The sequence below is a fragment of the Onychostoma macrolepis genome, chromosome 09 (genome assembly GCF_012432095.1).
Source record: "Onychostoma macrolepis isolate SWU-2019 chromosome 09, ASM1243209v1, whole genome shotgun sequence".
Classification (NCBI taxonomy): domain Eukaryota; kingdom Metazoa; phylum Chordata; class Actinopteri; order Cypriniformes; family Cyprinidae; genus Onychostoma; species Onychostoma macrolepis.
Window position 1 is genome coordinate 7534943 of NC_081163.1, and position 22714 is coordinate 7557656.

General features: G+C 36.7%; 1 protein-coding gene and 1 long non-coding RNA gene across 3 annotated transcripts in view; one reads left to right on the forward strand and one right to left on the reverse strand.

Annotated features, from left to right (window-relative positions):
• The window catches only part of ube2e3 (ubiquitin-conjugating enzyme E2E 3 (UBC4/5 homolog, yeast)), a 57199-nt gene extending 47843 nt beyond the window's left edge, over nt 1–9356 (reverse strand). For both annotated transcript variants that reach the window (XM_058786660.1, XM_058786659.1), the window contains exons 1-3: nt 9219–9356; nt 7446–7652; nt 6399–6449 (exon numbers count right to left, since the gene is read on the reverse strand). In XM_058786660.1, coding sequence (XP_058642643.1) covers nt 6399–6449; nt 7446–7645 — 251 coding nt within the window. In that variant the 5' untranslated portion in view covers nt 7646–7652; nt 9219–9356. The remainder of the gene's footprint in view (nt 1–6398; nt 6450–7445; nt 7653–9218) is intronic.
• Nucleotides 9357–9536: 180 nt separating this feature from the next.
• Nucleotides 9537–22714, forward strand: part of LOC131546774 (uncharacterized) — a 36051-nt gene continuing 22873 nt past the window's right edge. The window contains exon 1 of the long non-coding RNA XR_009272777.1: nt 9537–9675. This is a non-coding gene — a long non-coding RNA (uncharacterized LOC131546774). The remainder of the gene's footprint in view (nt 9676–22714) is intronic.

The window sequence follows — 22714 nt, forward strand, 5'->3', positions numbered from 1 at the left end:
TCTACAGCAGACTGCTCGATTCTTATTACAAGTGTAAAATAATAATAATAATAATAATAATAAATACCTTATAGCCATAGGTATGATATGGCCAAAACCATAGCGTACGTCATTTTACATTAGGGTGATGACAATATCAAGATAACGTACTTGCTGGAAATTTGAATTTACTCAACATAAATAGTTTATATATTAAATATAGATAAAAATACAGTAAAAATACTTAAACTGTGAAATTGAACATTGAAATTGAATAAGAGTCATTTTGCCACATGATCATTCAGAATCTTCAGAAGTGCTGCTTAATATTTTTGAGGAGACAGACACATTTGAGGATTCTTTGATGAATAGAACCTATTTGAAATTTTTATTTAAATTTTGTTTTAAAAAGCTGTTCTTTTGAACTTTCTATCTTTTTTATAACAATGTAATAGTCTTTACTATCACTTTTGATTCATTTTAAAGCATCCTTGTTAAATAAAAGTATTAATTAAAAAAAAAAAAAGATCTTACTAACTCCAAACTTTTGAACGGTAGTGTGCATTGTGCTTGAGTTATAAAGACTCTAGTATAACAAAACAAGCAGTACAAGCACAAACAGTACCAAGTCTGAAAATAGTTTTCTGTTTTACCACACAACTTAAAAAACACCAATGTTCCTGCCTGTATACCTGCGTAACTACCTGGTTCACACAATGGTGATACTGTGCGCCAATGATGCAGGAGGTTTGGGTCAATCAATGAAAAGATTCCATTAATAAACCAGAGTAAATGATAAAGATTAAACCAAACATAGTTCACTCTTTATTAAATAACAAGAACAAAAAGAAACCAGGAAATCCCGGAGTGGATTGTCTGCAGCGGGTGTTTCAAACTGTTGCATCAGCACCGTGTTAAACACCTTCATCCAGGGCTGCTGACATGTTCAACAAGTCGAACACTGTGGCACTGTAGCCGCGGGTCACGTAAACTCTACATCTAGTCTGAGAGACAGAAAACCCCCCCGCCACAACAGAGGCATGAAAGCTCAATTCTCAAATGAGAGAGCTTTGATAATGAGGGCCAATATAGCAACACTTTACTCTGAGGAATTCTATCATCAAGAAAAAAAAATAAAAAATCCACTTTTTAACGCTTTTCTAAGTTCAGAACATCTGAAACACACACTATTGCTGGTCGATATACTATATTTACTGTGTATGTAATACAATTTTGTTGGAAATTTAGAACTCTACCAACACTGATTTTACTGCACAGTTATTTTATTGATTTTTTTATTGCTTTAAACCTCGGCAGCAAAAATGCATTGATTTAGTTCTTTAAAAGTCCTCAAACGGAATTTTACATGCTTTGGAATACATGCCTTCATTATTTATAACCAAATTTACTCTTTGAAATGAAATAAAATGAAATAAAATGAAATAAAATGAAATTAAACGAATCGAAATAAAATAATAAAAAAATATCATTAAGGATAAGAGATACATTAATATCATCAATATTGATAATTGCATTGATTTTGTTCTTAAAAAGTTCTCATTTTACATGCTTTGGAATACATGCCTCCATTATTTATATCCACATTTACTCTTTGAAATAAAATAAAAACAACAAGTTATCAAAAAGGTTGAAAAATATTATTATATAACTATATTGCCTAAGCAAAAACACACACACACACACACACACACACACACGATTGTTTTTGTGAAAAGTGGGGACATCCCATAGGCGTAATGGTTTTTATACTGTAACTGTATGTGCTATTGCCCTACACCAGGGATCCTCAAATCTGGCCCACGAGATCCACTTTCCTGCAGAGTTTAGCTGTAACCCTAATCAAGCACACCTGAACATGCTAATCAATGTCTTCAGGATCAGTAGAAAATCACAGACAGGTGAGTTTGATCAGGGTTGGAGCTAAACTCCAAAAAAAGGGTAAGATTTGAGGAACCCTGCCCTTCACCAACCCTACACCTAACCCTACCCCTTACAGGAAACTTTGAGCTATTTCAGATTTTCAATACACTCCATTCTGTGTGATTTATAAGCGTTTTGAAAAGTGGGGACATAGGGTAATGTCCTGAAAAGTCACCTTCTCCTTGTAATACCCATGTCATACCCTTGTCATTATAGAAATTTATGTCCTCATTTGTCACAAACACGCATGCACACACACACACACACACACACACACACAAGGCAGGGATAAACACAGCTCAACAGACATACTATAACAAACCAAGCAAGCTCATGTCAAAGCCTCTTACTTCCTCAAACACACTCTGGTTATATTAAGAGCCTTAGGGGAATTATTCACAACTCGTATGCGTTATATTCTTTTTCAAACAATTCAAACCGTAAACCACGACTGAAGTTACACAGCGGTCGTTGAGTATAAAAACAAATGCGCTTTTATCTGCAAGTTGCTTCGCTGGGACTACAGCGCGAGATCAGTTTTTTCTTTCTTTTTGCAATGCTTCCTCTTTCTGCCTGTTCAGCATGGACGCAAGGCTTCGACTAGTACCCATCATTCATCTTTAGAGGCGATTTGAGTTTTACTGTTTATTTTTATGAAGACATGCAAATTCATGCCGGGAAGCAATCGGCCTCTCGCTCCACGGCATGAATTTTAATAGATTGCTTAAAAACTCATAGAGTGCTCTCCACATCGCAGTTAAAAATCTGCTTCTTAGGAAGGATCTAGTTGTAAATCACAGCGACGGGGCAAGGGGCTGGACAGAGATTTGAGGAAAATGCAGAAAGTCAAGCAGCACATGAACACAGAAGCATTTGAATGTGTCTTTAAATGAATCACCATAACCATTTTCCCCTTTAGTCATGCTGGAACACATCATTTCAAACACGTTAGCGTAACTGCACCTGCCTAAACAGTTATTACAACAGCAGCGTGAAACCAGTGACAAAAGCGCAGTTTACACTATCAATCTGTGACGGAGAGCTGACAGAAACACCAGTGCTGCCTGATTAAAAGAATATCTCACCCAAAAAATGTCTCGAGAACCCTTCATACTGTGCAGATGAGTCGTGCTCAATCTAGTTGATTTTGAATGTCCAAAGGGCTATAAAAGATGATTCTGAGTTTGTAAAAGGCATATGCTAATGCCTTTTTGGTGTCAGGCCATTCAAGATATAAATGAGTTTGTTTCTTCATCAGAACAGATTTGGAGAAATTTAGCATTGCATCAATTGTTCACCAATGGATCCTCTGCAGTGAATGGGTGCCGTCAGAATGAGACTCCAAACAGCTGATAAAAACATCACAATAATCGACACCACTCCAGCTAAAATGCGAGTACTCTATCCATACTATTGTTTTTATTAGCTGTTTGCACACTCATTCTGGCGGCACCCATTCACTGCAGAGGATCCACTGGTGAACAAGTGATGTAATGCTAAATTTCTTCAAATCTGTTTCATTGAAGCTGTCTACATCTTGGATGGCCTGAGGGCAAGTACATTTTCAGCTAATTTTATTTTTTGGGTGAACTATTCCTTTAATCTTCTTTGCCACCTGACAGCATCTGGTCAGTATAAACTTCACTGTACTGTGTAATAAAATGCTGCAAAAACGGCTGCTTTTTTCCCCCAGGAAAAAAAACAAAACAAAAAAAAAACAGCATACAGGTTTGGAATGACATGAATTTTTATTTCATTCAAGTAATGAAGCCCAGACCTGCTGTAAGAAATAAACTCCGAGCCATATGAAAGCCCAGAGTGATATGCGATATGTTCCCACAGATACTATGTGATGTGGCACATTACCAACGAATCAGTATAATATGTCAGCCTCCAGGTAAACTGCGCTCAAGGGAAATGCTGTCTGAGAAAAGAGCCAGTGAGGGAGCTAATGATGAACGTTACGGGATAAACATCTCAGTGTGCTGAACTGTGTGGCTGCACAGATCAGACCATGAAAAGCCACCAAATCCCTGCATTGTCAATTACCATTATCAGCATCTCTGGCTCGCGGCTCCAAGCTGCTGAACTGATCTCACGGCTGGCAGAGTGCACGCTGTGTTGCGCTCTCTCAAAAAAGCATGGCATTTTCGTTTCTGAACATTTGCACTTAGGAACAGTTCACCCAAAAACTGAAAATTCTCCAGTTGGTCCAAACCTGTATGACTTAGTTTCTTCCGTGTAACACAGAAGTGGACAAATTCTGATCCTGGCTGCTATTTTTATTTCAATCACAACAAATAGAGACTCAAATTTCCAGGCTTCAAAAAGAATCAAAAATCCCCATAAAAGAATAATAAAAGTGGTCAGTAATACTCATGATTTCACTATATTTCAGTTCTTTTGAAGCAATACAATAGCTTTGTGTACTGTAAAAATATTTTTAGAAGATTACTGCAGTATGTTTGACAAGAAAATACTACTTTAGTCTTTCCACTTTTTAATTCAATGGGTTACTTGCTATTTTTTTGTAATTATTTGTGAAATATTCTGAGTGAAAACTGTTTTCACACCAATTTTTTTCCAGTCTGTAATGACACACCAAAATTTAAGCGGTTATATTTCATACTTGTTAAGCTTCAACGATAATTAATATCCGCTATGCAAAGAACACAAATGACCTTTTTTAAACATCAAATCTAGGTTTAATCAAATAAATCACAGAATGAAACTGTCTAATTTCAGCAAATGTATTAAAAATGCATTGCTTTTACGCGTCATGTCACACTGCCTAAACTGTGCTGAATAGCGGCACATTGTCATCCGGTTCAGGTGCTAAAATATGCAAAAACATAACATCATACCATGATACATTTTTGGATCCGCTGTGCTTTATCAGCCCTAGTGTGTAGAGTCAGTAGTGCGTGACATGTCAACCGAGCTGAGACCAGTTGCTGGAGGAGTTTCTGACATAACGCTGGATCAAATGAACGTGCTGTATTCAATGCCTGCTTTTGGACATTGGACTTGCACTCGGCTTTATCTGATGTTGGGTAACTGAGACACTCTAGCACTCTCCTTGACTGCTAAATTAACAAAAAAGCAACAAGGCCAAACACATTTGTTGCACAGCAGGTATACAATTTTTTTTAGGGTTCAGATTCCACCTAAACGCTACATTTACAGCCTCTCTGTTTGACAAACATTTGATTGAAATATAACACTTGTCAGCCTATGTGGTTTTTCAATGGCAAAAACTAGAGCAGCCAAAATACTATTCAAAATTCGGGGTCTTTTGAAAGACGTCTCTTATGTATAGTAATATTGTGAAGTACTATAACAACTTTAACTTTTGTATATATATTGTATTTCTATCTCAATACATTTTAAAATGCAATTTATTCCTGTGATGGCAAAGCTGAATTTTCAGCAGCCATTACTCCGGTCGTTATTCATATCATCCTTCAGAAATCATTTTAATATAACGATTTGGCACTCAAGAAATGTTTAATTTGTTGATCATTATCAATGTCGAAAACAGTTGTGCTGCTTTTTTCAGGATTCTTTGATGAAAAGAACATTTAAAAGACTATTACAACAATCTTTCGTAATGTTACTAAAGATTTCTGTCACTTTTGATCAATTTAATACATTCTTTCTGAATAAAAGAATTAATTTCTTACTTGACTCAAAATGAACAGCAGACCTATCTCTGCCAAATGCTCAGTTGACAATTAATGCTGATAATCTCAAAATAACCAGTATAATCACTAAAACTTCAGTCTAACACTAAAATATGATCCCAATAAATGCAATCTCACACCACCTCAGATAGAGCCAATACATGACACAACGTCTATAAAATCTAGTTTGAAAGGCATAAATCAATAAGCATAAATCTCTTCCAATATTGCAGAAAGCCAAAACACATATCCAACACAGAGTGTTAAGAATATTACCAACCAGAGGAGACTCTTCCAATCAAAATCCACCTAATGAAAAGACTATAAAAAACACCAAGAAACAATCAGAAAACTGCCGTCCTTCAAAGCATAAAAAAACAAGAGCTACAGAGGGAATTTTAAAAGCTCCCTCGTCTTGTTCTGGCATCTCTAGGTCAGCTCATTAAAACAGATGGGGGTTCAGCAGTAAGTTCAGCATGAGGATGTGAAATCAAAGCCATATGCTTCGGAGCTACATCTGCCATATTATTAAAAACACAACAGCAGCAAGACCACAGGAACATCAGCAACAATAATGCTCAGAGGAAGAAAAAAAAAAAAACACACTATCCTTCCTAACTCTTTGAAGCCAAGGAGCAAAATTCCACATCCGTCCTGCACAAGTCCATCAGTTTAAAACGAGTCTAAAAACTCCAACAGTTGGTGCTAAAAGTCGATTCTTTCCCACAGCCATCCTATCACAAACCAGTCCATAAAGGAATAATATATGACGGCAGGCACGCTTAAATCACATACCTGCAGTTGGGTGGAGGATCCAGAGTGATTTCTGCAAGCTCTTTCTGGATTCTGCGAGGGAGAAAAGAGAGAAAGGGAGAGATGGTGAGAAAGCTGTGAGAATTGCAAGCAGCCAGGGAATTACACTGCCCTCTACCTCTGCTGCGTTTACTGCACGGCTGGCTCTCCCTTCAGCACAGCTAACATGGCTGCTTCCTCTTTGTTCTCGGAGGCATAACCCGAATCCCATAACAGGAAAACTTTGCCGTGCTCGTTTCTGCCTTTCCCTCCATTGCACACCGTTGATCTTCACCTCAGCTCAAAGCCCGCTCCCCTTAGCACACACCCCGCCCCTCGTCGGCGGGTTTAAGTCACTTTAAGCACAAAAGATTTTCTTTTAAAGCTTATATGCAAATGAGGCAGAGGGAGGGGGGGGGGGTGTTCTCGGGCATATTTGACAAGAGCTTTAATGCACAGCTCTGGTGCTGTTACTAAAGCATTATCAATGGCGTGTAAAGGAGCCAGGGCAGGATTTTTGACATTTTCTAAGAATAACAGTTTGTTTTTTTTGATCTGTCATTCCACCCACATTGAGAAAGTCTATGGTGTTTTAATGAGCACTGATGCGGATTGATTGGTTACCGTTTTTTTTTTTTTCTCGTTTTTTTCAGTGCCAATGAAATTTGAGGGTAGAATCGCTGTATTTACTAGTCTCCATGAGGCAGAGGGATTCGATTTGCTTCTCTTGTTCCTTAAAAAAACTTTGCGTAGAAGTTCTGGGATACCTCAAAAGAACTTAGTAAAGTAAACATGGTGTGGTTCGTTGAAATGAAATATAAGCCGATCACACGGCTTCTTTGCTCATGCAGTTAAGTAATTATCTAAGCTTAGTGCTTTTATTCTCAAGTACAGAGCACAGACGCCAAAACTGTTAATTGGCACATTGCGAAAATGAACTTGAATGCACAAAACGTGATAATAAAAAGCAGTTAAATGTGTTGACAGGGCTGAATTAAAAAATGACATTTAAATCCTCAAAGGCAAAACAGATAGACTTGTCAGCTTTACCTCTTTGCGCTGGAGGATAATTTGGCTGTTGTTTTGCTGGACAGTTTGGTGGATTTCTTCTGCTGTTGTGGAGGCGTGGGTTGTTTTCGCTCCTCTTGTTCTTCTGGTTCTGGCACCGGAGGATCTCTCTGATCCGCATCGGAACTGCCGCTGCTGGTGCTGGGACTTTCATCATCTGACCGTTGTCTTTCACTGGACATTTTCCACCTTTGTAAAGGACAACAAGAGGTTCTGAAGCAGGGCTGACTGCGATCACAGGAGTCTCCTGGGGTTTAAGCAAATCTCAAATTTGCTCAGTGGAAACTTATACCCTAACCTCAAGGCCGCCTGGAACCCTAACCCTTACGTTTCTAAATACAAACAGAAGCAAGGAGCAAGTGACATATCACAGAAACTTAAGAATAAGAACATCATGTCAAACTCTTTTAAACACTTATTTCCGTTTCAATTTCAGCTTTAATATTACTTATTTATTAGATACACTAGAATCTATAATAAAGTGATCATTAGTTACAATGGCTCATTTATGAGATTAAAGATGTTATTAGTGTAAGAACCTTGAATGCAGTGTAAGTCACTTTGGATAAAAGCAACCACCAAATGCATGAATCTAAATTTACTAGCAACAATTGTCTCTATTAAATAGACCTTTAAGGTACAGTGAAATAGATAGTTGCAACTATCTGAATGAACTAATAAACAGGAGTATCTAATGAACAGGTACTAGAAAAACTGGAATAGGTGCCTGCAACAGCTGGAATGCTTAGTAGCTGGAAGTGAATTGCTAATATCTGAATCACAGATTCCCATAGAATTTAACTGTAAAAAATATGCTTAGTAACTTGTCACTACAGGAATGAATAAACACTAGCAAGTAGAATCGAATGAGGCTACTAGTCAGCGTTGAGTTACTTACACTCTTAATTAAAAGAAGTACCAGTAAACACAAAAACAGGTATTTGTTAGTTTTAAGGAATAAACGCTAAAACGGTTTGCCGGGAGAGCAACAATCAAAATGAATCCACAGTATTTGGACTCTGAAAACACAAGCAAACGTACAGATGATCCGATCCAATTACATCAAACTGTTGTCATTCTGAAGGACAAAACGTCCACGTTTTCACACGTAAAACCACACACACACACACCAACTTAATCCATTAGCTACTGAGCTGATAGTATTTGTAAATAGCGCAGCGGCAACATTGTTGCAACCATTATGACGTTTCACATGGATCCGTGATACATTGTATCAGTTTTGCGCTTAATGTTACAAGCTGCAGCGACCATCACACGTTCACAAAACCCTCCTCCGCGAAAAGAGCCTTGAGTTTTTTCGCTTTCCATCTGCTGAATAGGTGCAAGTGGCTGAGCTTATGAGAGTAAACGAGAAAAACACACGGCGGTTCCAGCAGAATCTGTCGCTGAGAAGAAGGAGATTTCAAGAGCTGCAAAGGAAAGCAATAATTGCACCTATTCGCAGCATGTCCACCCCCTTCACTTTAGGAGAACGAAGCGATATCGCGAGCGGATTGCGAGGAAAAATCGAGTCGTTTAACGCACGCCGGGGCGAAAAGATTCAGATTGGATCTTTTAAAATCCTTTGTAAGAGGTTTGTTATGGTAGGAGGCACTCCAGTATCAGCATGGTGTACCAACTGATGCGTGAAGTCAGTTTCGAGCTCCCCTCTCTTCAGACCTGAAAACACTAAGAAAGGACGATGTTACCCCGCCTAATGTGGACTCTACGAGACCCTTAGAGCTTCTTCTTTACCTTAGACGCGGTCCTGTCCTGATCTGGGGTGGTTAGGAGTGTTAAAAATCCAGTTGAAATGGAGCCGGGAAGACGACGGGCTCCGGCCGAGCTGTGAACATTGGAGAGTAGGAAGGAGAGGAGGCGCTGCAGTTTTACTCGGGGCCGACGGGTGGCGCTGTACAGCGCTTGGACATAAGCGTCTACCGCCTCGGATGGTCCCACACAACAACACAACCAACGTGAAATTGTATCACCTCACGACATGCTCCACCTGAGCAGGATTTAAAACCTGTCACCGTGCGCGTGAAGAAGACATCAGTGGCGACCGCCGTGTCACTTGTCGAGAGCGAGGGGGATGTTGTGGCGTCGGGAGGAAGTTTTGACATGTTGTTGTTGTGAGGGCTCCATGGTGAGAGCAATCAGCTCACGGAAACTTTGAGCGTGGGTGAGAAGTTTGGCTGGAATTCCAGTGCAGGTGGGAGTCCCTGTACAGCACTGCATGACTTGCTGCATGACTTCTCTATTGTCTGCTACACTTCATTCTGTACCGCTGTATGACTCCTCGGGAGTCAATAGTGTCTATTCTATATGCTCTTTTACTTCTCTATAGTCTGTATTACTTTCTGCTCTATATAGGCTATTCTGCATGAGGTCGTATAGTCTAAACTACATTCAGCTTTCTCTGTAGTCACCTGCTTCACTTCTCTATTGCCATTAGTATATACTGTTTTTTAGTGTACTGTATATTGTATGATATAGTAGGCTATATGACTTTAATGTATAGCGCACTACTATAGTCGTTTTTACATTCTGCTCTATAATGTATATTACATGACTTCTAGACTAAAGTAAACTCTGCTTTATAATAATGCATGACTTAGTAGTACATATGCACTGTATTGATTCTCTATAGTCAGTAAATTGTAGCTTATAGAATAGAGAGGTACTTCTCAATAGTATATTCTGCACAAATTCTATATACTTTCTCTTTTGTGATACTACATGACTAATCTATGGTCTTCTGCTTCACTTCTTTATTGACATTAGTATAGACTGTTCTATGTCCTGTCTATGAACTATCTCTATTGTCTGTAGTGTTACATAATATATGATTACCATTGAATTTCTGTATAATCATTAATTTATACTCCTCCATATTATATGCTTACTATAGTCTATATTACATTCAGCTCAATAGAATTTACTTCATGACTTCTAGTGTTTAGTATTTTGATTCATAATAACTAACTCTATAATACCTAGCATGCATGACTTATCTGTAGTTTATGGTAGGCCAACATATTGCTCTATAATGTATAGACCTTTCTACAGTGAATAATTTACTGCTTTATAATACAATACATTCTGTATGACCTTTCTTTATAGTGCATACTGCTCTAAAGCAAATACAGTTTGAGTACACTATAACCTGTATTAGGCCTCTATATTGTGCTGATTCTCAGCTAGTTTGGATGGATGGATTGAACATTATCTGGATATAACGTAACCAAAAATTGTAATAGTATATAGTGCATGACAGCTCTATAGTTTATAGTATATAGTTCTGTTTTCTCTCAATGTAATGAATACACTCTGCAGAGCATGCTTAGTTCAAGTGTAGCCATTGAGTTCATTCATAATTATATTTAATCTGTTTAGTTATATTTGAGACACTCCACTGTAGACAATAGCGTCTGTTTTTTGTAATAAGTGATTTGACATATTTAGGAACATTGCCCAATTATTTCCCTTGCTGGATTGTTAGTCATCCTTCCTCTGACAGCCTTTAAAAATAGCTCTGAGGTTGCATGTGTATTTCTGTACAGTAAGGCCACTCAGGTATCTCCAAAAGGCACAGTTTATTCTACAATACTGGTTACCACCCAGATAGCTTTAGCAAGCTCTATTTTATTTAACGTTCAGTCCAAACTTTAAATGTGCACAGGATTAGGATAATCACTTTACTGAGTCGCCTAATTGAACAAAATCAACTCTGAACTGATTTGAGCAGAATAATAACACTATTGTCTTTTTAGAGCTTGTTAAGAGGAAAATTTGTAACAGTTTGCATCATTGGTCTAGCACAATTTGTTCAATTATTAGACAAGTTCGATTCATCACTAAACAGTTCTACTGATCTCTTAAATATTCTTAAATCCTAATAATCCTGGGTGAAGCGGGTGAATAATCGATTAGTGTAGCCTGTTTTTAGACATTGTAGTGTGCCTCCCATCCAATAAATTGCAAGCTTTGCATGTTGTTACTTTTGATATGAATTAAAGTCTCAGATTTCAAATTTTGTCCATTTTTATTACAGTATTCAAACAATAAATTCTGTTTTGGCGCTGTTTAATGTGGAGTGACAGATTTAACGTGAACTGATCATCTCCTCTGCTTTACTACCAGTTACAACACAACATAAACATGAATGAACATTCAAAGTTTAAGAAAGAAATGAATGTTAAAAGGAGGATTACTTACTGAAGGAATTTACCGAAATCCATATCATGTAATCGCTCAATCAATGTTTCAACCATGGAAAGATGTTAATATAACAGCTTGTAAACAATGTCAGTAACATCTCATTTACCTCAGGAAAAAAAAAAAAAAAACATATTCGGTGATCATAAACTCATTATTAGCTAGAAAAATCAACTTTAAAGAGGAGCTTTTTGCTGAATATATGCACCATATAACATATTCATTATACTTTTTACTGTTTGTTTGAATAAATCCGTCATGTTTTTTTGACAGCCACCATTTAAATATTTATATATTTAAAAAAAAAAAGAAATATAATTATGTATTTGTAACTTTATAAAAACTTTGAGTATAATTTAAGTGTTTAAATACAAATAGGCTAATTCTAGCCTTCAATGTTACGGTAATGTAGTTCCAACTGACTCTCATGTATATTTTTTGTCATTAGTTAAGAGATTGTTTTCCTTGAGAAAATTTGCCATCTACTGTACCTGTATCCAAAATAATCACAAGTTTGTGAATCGAAATCGCAAACAAATCATGAAATTTGTGTCAATACCCAGCCCTAGTCGTTATTCAGCTTGAGTCAGTTCAGTGTTGATTCATTTCAGTTAAATAAGTGTCCATCTTTCAAAATGAATAAACAAATTAAATTTAGCTATTCAATTTGACAATTGTGACATTATATAGCTCAGTTCATATTTTGTTGTCATCCCATAGTTTAAGTACCATCAAATCGATGATATTATTAAGTGTCTCCAACAAAGCAAGCCAAAGGCTGACCGAAATGGAAACAGTTTCTTTTGCTTTGATATTTGGCTATCATAGTCATTCAGACAGGTGTGTCAAGTGTGACTTCAAGTGTCCAAATACTTTTTGAGAGCTCTTATCTGTGGGATCTTTCAAACTCTATTGTTCTTTGTCAGTGGACTGAGATGTTAATCTCCGTATCATTTGTATGGCTCACACCAGCTCGGTTTCAGTTTCGCCTGCTTTGAAATGTTAGATTAAAGAACACTTTTGAAGCAAATGATGCCACGCTCCACTAAACTAGATCGCTGTGATGAGAGCAACACTGTTTCCCCGTCTGCTACAGGGCCGCCACTCTAAGCGCATTCTAAGTGATAATCTCCAGGTGAGATGGGAGCAGGGCAGGTTTAGGAGGCTGTATTAGTTGTTTCTTTTTTCCAGCGTCTCGGCAGCGTGATGTGTGCGGGTGTCTCACTTCTTGTGCTTATCGTGTGTGACAGCGCACTGACAGCAGGGGGAAGGAAAAGAAAACAGAACCGTGTGGGTTTGTGCTTACCACTGGATGTCAAAAAAAATGACATACGGGAGCTCAGAGTGAAATACAAAAGCCATGATATGAATCAAATATAAGTGGAGAGATAAAACACTTTAGTAGGCTTGTGAGGACAGGAATGTTGAGATTAAGAAACAGAGTAGAATTGACTCATATCTAAACAGAAATTATGACCTTAGTCTGTCAAAAGAAAAAGTTTTATGGTGCTCCAAACCCATATGATTTTCTGTCTTGTGTAGAACAGAAAATGATTTAGCAGAATATCCAAGCTGCTGTTTTCTATATGAAGGTGGATGGGGACAAGGGACTTTGGATTGTAATTGAGGATAGAAATTTACATTAAATCCCCTTAATGTGACTCTTGTCTCTAAAGGGTTTGTGGCGTGAGAAGTCAAATGTGATGTTTTGAAATATAAGAGGTCTTTGTGTCATTAAAACATCCTGTCAATTTCATAGCTTAAATGTCCTATTTTATTCCTATGTTTTTTACCAAGCACCAAAGATGATACAATTGGATATTGTGGATTCATTTGCATATGAATACTTCTAGAGCAAGACATTGACAAATCATTTTACATCATCGCATCATAGCCCCCACACCCAACACCCGACCATCACTTTACAAGCAGATAGAACCCATTATAATCACTGACGCTATATACACTGTATACAGATGTTTGATTAATTTCAGATGTACTCAACACGCTTGCGCTACTCCCAACAACAGGACAAATGGAAGAGTAAAGAGTTAGTTTTGACATGTCCGATTTAAACCGCATATTTGTGTCTGTACAGCCTTTAGAAATGAGTGGATAGTTTATTTTGAATGGTGTCCTGGATTGCATCAGAGGATTGTTTGTTTTGTTTTTTTCTGAAAATTTGACTGAAGAGTATTTCGTAAACAAGGCACAGTGAAATTGAGAGTTTGCAAAGTAATGTTTATTGAAAAATAAAGCAACTTTATTGGATCCGACAGCAGCTGCAATGTTTTCAAAGCATTAACATGCTTTTTTTTCATGCATTTGCATGAGCCAATCACAACAGTGGCCATTTACTGACAAGCCTTAAGGGAAACAGCCCCTAAAATTGTTCATTTTGGCCAGTTTGAGTGTTGAAAAAGATAATTTTTGCCAGTATGACTAAAAAACAATCCATGTTATGATGACCCCTTTAAAGTCAGCATAAAATGCTGTTTGCAACCTATTTTACTTCCATTCTTCAACATATTTCAAAACGTAGGATGTGCCTTGATTTTATCCATTGTGAATTGATTGAACCGTGAAGAGTATACAGAACTGATGAATTATGGGCATTAAGTCTCAGAATGTGCATTAGGGAAGTAAAAAGGGTCCATTTTGATATCATGTTGACTTTAAATACAAGAATTATGATCATTTTATTTCTTTTTCTCTTTGAATTTATAGCACAAGATGGCCTATAAATGCCATGTTGCATAGAGAAGCTGTTTCTGATTGAATATGCTTGTGTGTGCTGAAAAATGCACGGAATGACATATACAGGAAGAAGAGAGCATTGGGACAGACAATAATAGTGCCTATAACAAGGGAGCTGTTATTGTGCTTGCCAAGAAAAATACACATTTTTTTGGTCTATAACAATGAATGATACTGCATTTTGGAAACTAAAAATCCACGTTGGGTTGTGGTTGACCTATAAATGTTTGTGTAACAGTTTGAATGCAACAAATCATCTGCTACTCAAAGCCATTTAAAACCCGATCTGATGAAAAAAAGAGCCTTACAGTATGTTAAAAAATCATCAAGTTTACTTTACCCAGAGCATTGCTGATAAACATACAACACCGCCTCCACTAAAATCCACATTTTGTGCCTTAAAGGTCAAACGAGAGTAAATTTTGGAATTGCTTTAACCCAAAATGATTGTGCACTTGAATATTAATGAGCTCCTAATTAGGCTGTCAGCATACAGAGGCAGAAAAGAGCATTAATATTTAATAGCACAGCTGGTTGCTGTTCCTATTGGAGTGAAGTTTTACTGATTCATGACAGCACTTTATAAGAACAAAAGAGGACTGCTTTTAAAAGTCAACTTTGCTTTATACCATGTGCGTTTTGGCTGACACAGTAGATGAGATGTTTGTGCATATTCAACAGTTTTGGAGGAGATCCTCTATAACTAATTTAATTAGAATTGTTTAAAAAACAATTTCTTGCAGCAACAGGGCGTTTTGCTCCAACTGCTTTTGTATGCAGATACTAAGAGAGCAGCTGTGTGCAATCTGTTCTGCTTTTCCTGACCTCACAGGTTCAGCAGTGGGCCGCTTTCTGTACGTACGGTGCTGTAGATGCACTGAAGTGCGACGCTGAGGACTTGCTCAAGTGTGAGAGACCCGTCACTGAGGCTTTTTACGGAGACCCCGCTTGAATAGGAGCTTGTGTAAACTTATGAACGCATGTCTGATGTCAGAGGGAGGAACAGCACACCAGGCTCTACATTTGTGACACAATACTGAGCTTATTGACACTGGCCCGGAGCCTCGGAATGTTTGAAATGGAATACTAGCTTACTAGTGCTAGTAATACTGCAATGTATATGCAATATATACCATTGTTCCCAAACAGTGTTTTTTTTTTTTTGTCTTAACTATCCCCATAGCCCCATCAGTAAGGCTTCAGGTACCCCTTTAAACAAAAATGCATTCTTTTTTTGGAGCTTTTAAGAAAAAAAAAAAAGAAAAAAAAGACTAATACATGTTTACCATGATACCCCCCAAAAACTAATTAAATCTACTATCCTAATTTTAAATCACTATCCTTCAAACCACTAGGTTATACCTGTCTGGCAGCTAATTTTTAATCATCTAAAATAAAATAAAATTTAGAATGATATGATCACTTTTTCTTTTATATAGTTTAATGAGTCAGAATAAGTATGTTGATTAATTTTTATGTAAATATGTTACACTGAATGACAGTAGAACGTTATTTCACTCATATTTTGACAGCAACATTAAAAGTAGGCAATTTATTTGCATTTAATGTGCTTTCTGTGCATAATATGCAATCTTTTTTGCAAATTTAATTTGATGTGGACACTAAAATGGGATGTCTTTGACATATATTTATTTTCAATATAAAATATGAATTTTTTTTGTGTTTAAATCATAAAATGTGACGGATTATTGTATATTTGTTATTCATTAAAAATATAAAGATAATTTAAAATATTTTATTATTATAATAAAAATATTAGTATTATTTCATTTTTGATTATATTTTTTCACACAGTCTCGTTTGGGTCTGTGTACTGGATGTTCCATTTGCCAGAAAAAAAGTGCACTTCAACAATACAATTGCAGTTAGAATGTTGAGTGTTTGCATGGAACACGCTTATTCGGAGATGCTGTGGGTGTGTATTATGCAAATTACTAACCACAGACACACCTTCCTATATTTAGAATAATAAGCAATAACTGCTAAACTTCCTTGTCAGCAAATTATTTCCCATTATACTTTTAGTTTCCTCATTTGGTGGAAAGCAGTTGCAGCACCTGGCTCTGAAAACCTTGTATTTGTGAAAGTATTTTATATTTTGAAGTCACAGCAAGTCAGATAGCATTTGTTCCCAGCATGCACCTGGTGGTGATCATTATGCGTACAACTTACTAATCTCAAACAAGCCTATTGTGTCAGCCTTATAAATAAAGCATTCATGAATGTGCTATTCTTTCTTTAGGCAAAATCAGATGATCCCTGTCTAGTGTTCTAATAACAGCCATCTTTCTGATCTTTTTGATACTGTCGCACACAGGCACTGTACTCACTCACTGCTTTTGTAAACAAGATTGGTTATACTAAAAGTGAAAAAAAAAAAAATTCTGTTATCTACCGGCAGAAAGGAAATTGATAACTGGTCATTATTATTATATTGTCTTCTCTTTGTTCTGTCTGTTCAAATTGTGCCAGACTTGTGTGTGTTTGTGTTTGTTTGTGTTGTGCAAATTTGCATGGAAGTATGCCAAACACTTGCAGCAGAGATAAGGTCCCATTGATTGATTGGATTCCAGTGAATGCTGCCCTCTAAGCAGTGGAAACTCTGGAGTCTCTGTTTTCAGCAGAAAAACCACAGTGCTTCATCTGTTGGAAGCCAGTGTTTTGATGTTTGTGTTTTCATTCAGCAGTCAATGAAACATTTGCATGAGGAGCCACTAGGATGGGAATTGTGGTCATTTTGTTTATTCAAGTGCTCAGATAATCAAGCAAGGTTTAGGGAGTGGGGTGGTAGCACACATCAGCTCTCATTTTCTATTTTTGTTGGTGAATGTGCATAAGTGTCAGATGGACATTTTTAACCATTGCAATACGTCTCTTGTGCCATAATCTTTTTTTGTTAGATGGTGTGATAATTTTTTTTTTTTTATGAACACATCTTGAGACCTCTCCAAAATATCAAATGTGTAAAGGTTTGGCTGGTTAGGATGAACCTGTTAGCCCCTGCTGGATGAAAAGGCCTGTTTCTCTGTTGACAGCCATTCAAAAATAGCTGTGTTTTTTTATTTTCTTTATTAAGCGTTTTAACAGTAAGCTCTTCAAAGTGAAATGGACTTGTATGTTTTTCCTTGTCTGCTCTATTTGACATTACTTAGGATAGTTGCTAGTAAAAGCTCTTACTTTTGCACAGTGTTATTTTAGTATTACTTATAGTCTTTATTTTTACATTTTCAGTTCAGTTTTCATTTAAATTGTAGTTAAAGTTTTTGTAATTTTGTTATATTCTTTTGCATTTATTTTATTTTTATTATTATTTTATTTATTTATTTTTTGATCATTTTAGTACTTAAAACGTTTATTTCAGTTAGTTGTCAAGAAAATGTTTCTAATTATCATTAAAATTGTGCATGTAATTTTAAATGTCATTTCAGTTAGCAAGAACCATTTTTAGCATTTTTTAGTTTAAGTTAATAATATTAACAACACTGGGCCTTCGCCATCATGACAATCAACTTTGTTTGTGACGTCATTGTATTGCATGGCTGTTTCTAAACCGAACTGAAAGTCACTGCATATAGTGTTGATGCCATTTGCCATTAGACAAATCAGAGTTCATAGTAAACCACAAAATTAAATATGTGGGCCTTTTGTAAAACCTGTCCAGTTTGGGCACAAAACCAGCAACACTTGTAGAATGGAGAAATAAAAGAATCTACGCGTCTTGTTGGTTATCTGAAGTTGCACCAGAACAACAGCAATACTTCTGTAAAATTAATTGACTTCAGTTGGTGTGAAACAATTTGAAGTTGTAAAACACTCAAGTTGCACAATTATTATGTTAGTATCATGCTGAGTACTCTTAATTTTCTAATAATAATAATAATAATTATTATTATTAATTCAAATCTGCTATGTGGAACTCTCAGGATAGAATCCTACACTGTCAGTCATTGGTGATATTCAAAGATTGGAAAATGGTTTACAATGATGGAGTGGAAACCCGATCTTGTGGGTGCCGTCCAGGAGTGTTTTATAGTCTTTTATTTGCCTCTGGCTTGATGCTTTAACATGCCGCTGAACTCAAATCATCAACACCCCCCTCCCATTCCTCGCTCTTTTCTGCATCTCCACCGGGTCCATTGTCCTCTGACAGCACAATTGCTACGCTGCCACCAGCTGTGTGTTCAAATGGAAATAGACTGAATTAATATTGTTACTTAGGAGTGCTGAAGAATTCCACACCTTTCCTGCTTCACAATGATAACAGCAATATACTTACTCCATAGTGCAACAAATGTGCTGTAGAATATATTACAATATGTAGCATTGTAGGTTAGAATATGCTCATATGTTTGACTATGGCTCTCTAGATGTCCAGAAACATACTCTATACAACTATGTGAAGTCAAATTTTCATCTTTGATCAGTATAAAATTAGTAGGGTTAGTGGAGTTTTTAGGTATAGTAGAGATACTTTTACTAGACTGGAGGTGAAAAGTCATAATTATGTTATATGTAAGTCTGGGGTCAGTATTTTTTATTAACATTATTTATTTATTTATTTATTATTATTATTATTTTTAAAGGAAGTATTTTAAGCTCACCAAGGATGCATTTATTTCATACAGTAAAATACAGTAAAATAGTTATACAGTACAGTAATAGTGTAAAATACAGTAAAATCAGTATATTTAAAAATGTCCTATGATGGCAAAGCTGAGTTTTCAGCATCATTACTCCAGTCTTCAGTGTCACATGATTCTTTAGAAAACATTCTAATATGCTGATTTGCTGCTCAAAGTTTTTTTTTTTTTTTTCTCTCACTCTCATTTATTATCAATGTTGAAAACAGTTGTGCTGCTTAATATATTTCTGGAACTTGTAATGCTTTTTTTCTAGGATTCTTTGAAAGTTCAAAATATTTGCACTCCATACTTGCATTTTAGCTGCAAGCAAACGACTCTTCAGCCAACTATTGAATAGGCCTCTTTACAATCTTTACAATGCAAAAGAAAACCACATCTGAAAAGGTGCATTTACACATTTCTAAAGCGTCATTTACACCGGAATCACATGTGCAAAACAAAGTAGCATGTGCTTGAAATAAAATAAGCATCGTACAGCAAAGTTAATAATAAAATATAGCTATCTGATTAAACAGCAAAGTTTGTTTATTACTTGTCAGAAATCCCTAAAGAAACGGCAGCTATTGAATCCTAAATTGTAGAAGAAAGGGCTAGATTTTAATGCACAACTTCTGTGCGTGACATCACTTCTCTTGGGTGAGGGAGCCTCAGAGATTTGCAGTACACTAGTGGTTCTGACACATTTCAGAACGTAGCAATGTGTGAAATCAAGCTTGTGTAGCTAGAAGCGTTCACGCTCTCTTTCTTACACAGGGTACGTTTGGAGCCTAAGAAACTGAGAAGCCATTGTCCCAAGTTGATCTATTTTTTGTACGTCTTCACTCTGTCTGTCTGAGTTTAGCTGTGGCTTAGAGACTACTTGGTGGAAGGTGTGCAGTGGAGGTTTGTGGCGACAGTGGGAAGTCGGCGCTGGTTATTTTTGTTGGCTGGTGCAGGCATTTCAAGAGGCGTCCCCAAGGCCACAGACAGACAGAGTGAGCCGACTCTAGCCCCTCTCCGTATGGAAGAGCAGCTGTATTATTCAGCTCCCACAAAGTGAAGTGCAGCCCCTCCTTTCTGACTGCTCACTGGCAGAGTTTGTTTTTAATCACTGCAATCTGCAGCCACTTCTTCCCTGGCTCCCCTGATGGGTAATAGAATGTAATGGTGGGCTGATTCTAGGCTTGGCGTGGCTAGCAACATTTTTTGAGATTTAGCTTGCTCAGCCATGTAGGCTTCCACTTTTATTGCTTGTTTCTTTTGTGATTTCACTCCTTCACTTTCTTATTATCTGTGGCAAAGATCTGCCTAAACCAGCGTGAGTTTCCAGGCCGGAATAGTTTACTGGTTATTCCTGCAAAACTTGCTTGGTCTACTTGGTCTATAAGCTTGGTTATGGTGTCCCAAGACATTTGGGTGACGTTTTGACTCTGTAATCCAATGTATAAAAACAGGAAATTCAGTGATTTGACATTGTATCCATAAGGAACTGATTCATTGGGTTTTGAAGAATTGATTGATAAGGCAATTTATCTATAAGGAATTTGTTTGATTGTGAAACATGTGCGTTAAATACCAGATTATGGCCAGGGGTTTTCCAGGGTTATGTGTCATTTAAAATTTAATTTAGAATTTGTTTTGTATTCCAGTTTAGTTCCTGAATTTAGACTGATTTTGAATTGAATTTGATGCATTCATTTCTATACATACTCAATTAAAGAGGGCTGCCTCATGGACATTGTGCTTTCAGCTGTGTCAAATTTGGATTGATAGCTAATTGTTTTTATCATTAATATTTTAATGGTGCGGAAATTCTTCTTTCCTAATTTAAATAACATTGTCTTCAATGTATAACCAGTGTTATTTTAGTATTATTTATGTAGTATTTATTAATATTTAGAATTAGCTTTTATTTTGTATTTTAATTTTAATTTTAGTTTCCACAGAAATTACCTGGAACAATTTGTCCCAGGAACTTTTTTCCCCCAGACATGTTGCTGTATGCGTTTCCATCACGGCCTAAAGTACAGTGAAGATTAGGCAAATAGTCTGGTGAAGAAGGACTGCGTGTGACTGCTCCTCCCAGTCCAGGGCTGTTTCTTATTGCCAAGTTTGGACTTCGCGAATTCGACTCAGGAGTGTGAACTCCCGAGTCAGTCAGTCAGTCAGCTTGCCTTGGCTACTGCAGCTTTCCTCACTGTATTTACAATAAGACGAAATATGATATCAAATCATATTGCCTCTTTTGGTTTTCATTTAAACTTTTTTTTTTTTTTTTACTTTTTCAACTTCAAAATCAACTTTTTATTTTTCCCAAATCAACAAAACAACATCCACTCAAACAAACAACAGGGAGGGGGGGAACAACAGACACACCATCAACAATTTCAGTTTGTAGTAAAAAGGACGAAACAGAATTCACATGAGTCCATAGATTGACAACAATTGGACATTCCCAAAACATGTGGAGAAAAGTACCTGCTGATACAGTGTTACAGATATGACAGTTATAGGGTTAATAGAAAGAGACTTTGCAGTGTGATCATTAAGTTTACTATATATTAAAGAAACAGATGGCCGACCAGAGGGTGGTGCGATCCAATCCCACATAGGATGAGAGGAAATAGGGGATGCCCAGGGAACTCCATAGGCCTTGAGAGCAGAACATAACTGAAAAAAGACAAAATATGATGATGCTGGTAAACAAAACTTAGTTCTTAGTTCTTGAAGTGAGCAGAGACCCTGGTTATCATATAAGTCACCGCATGTGTTTCTGCCCAATGTAGACCAAGAGGGCTGGACAAATGGCCGATTTCAACATAAAAAATTAAAGTTGTGCCATAAGGGTCCTCCCATCAGACTTTTTAGGGAAAAAAAGAAAATAAGTGAAATCCTTGGATGTAGTATTCTGGATTCTCCAAAGATCGATTACATTAAGTTTAGTGATAAATTTATTCAATAACTTAGAGGATGGGTTAGCTGTAGTATCAGGGTGAGATTTATCCAGTGCAGGATTTAAAACAGCATTAAAATCACCACCCATCACTAAAGGACAATCAATCTGCTCAAGTATTGGAAATATTTGTGAAAAATATTTACTGCCTCATTCGGGCAGTAAACGGAGACCAGTGCTAACCTGTCATTATGTATTTTACAGCGTATAAAAACAAATCTACCTTCATCATCATATGTTAAATAGTTAAATGTAACTTAACAACTAAGATTAGCACCCCCTTAGTTTATTAGGGGCACAAGAAAAGGCTGCCAGTTTGTAATACTTGTTTTGAAAACGTGTCACATCGCATTGTTTTAAATGAGACTCCTGTATCAGGGCACATGAAATTGATTTACGGTGCAAATATTCTAATATCCGGGTATGCTTAATAGGAGAATTTAGGCCATTTGCATTCAATGATAAGAAATTCAGAACATGCATTGTGTGCTCGCAATGCCAAGATTCTGTCTAAGTGAAGAGAAACAAAAGCAACGCCATACTGCCAGTGACATGTAAACATTAGTATGTATCCTAGATACCAATCCACCTAGATGCATAGTCCTTTTAAAAGAAAAGCAAAATAAATAAAAGTATTGATATCTGTTGAAGGGCACAGAAAAAAAAAAAAAAAACAAGAA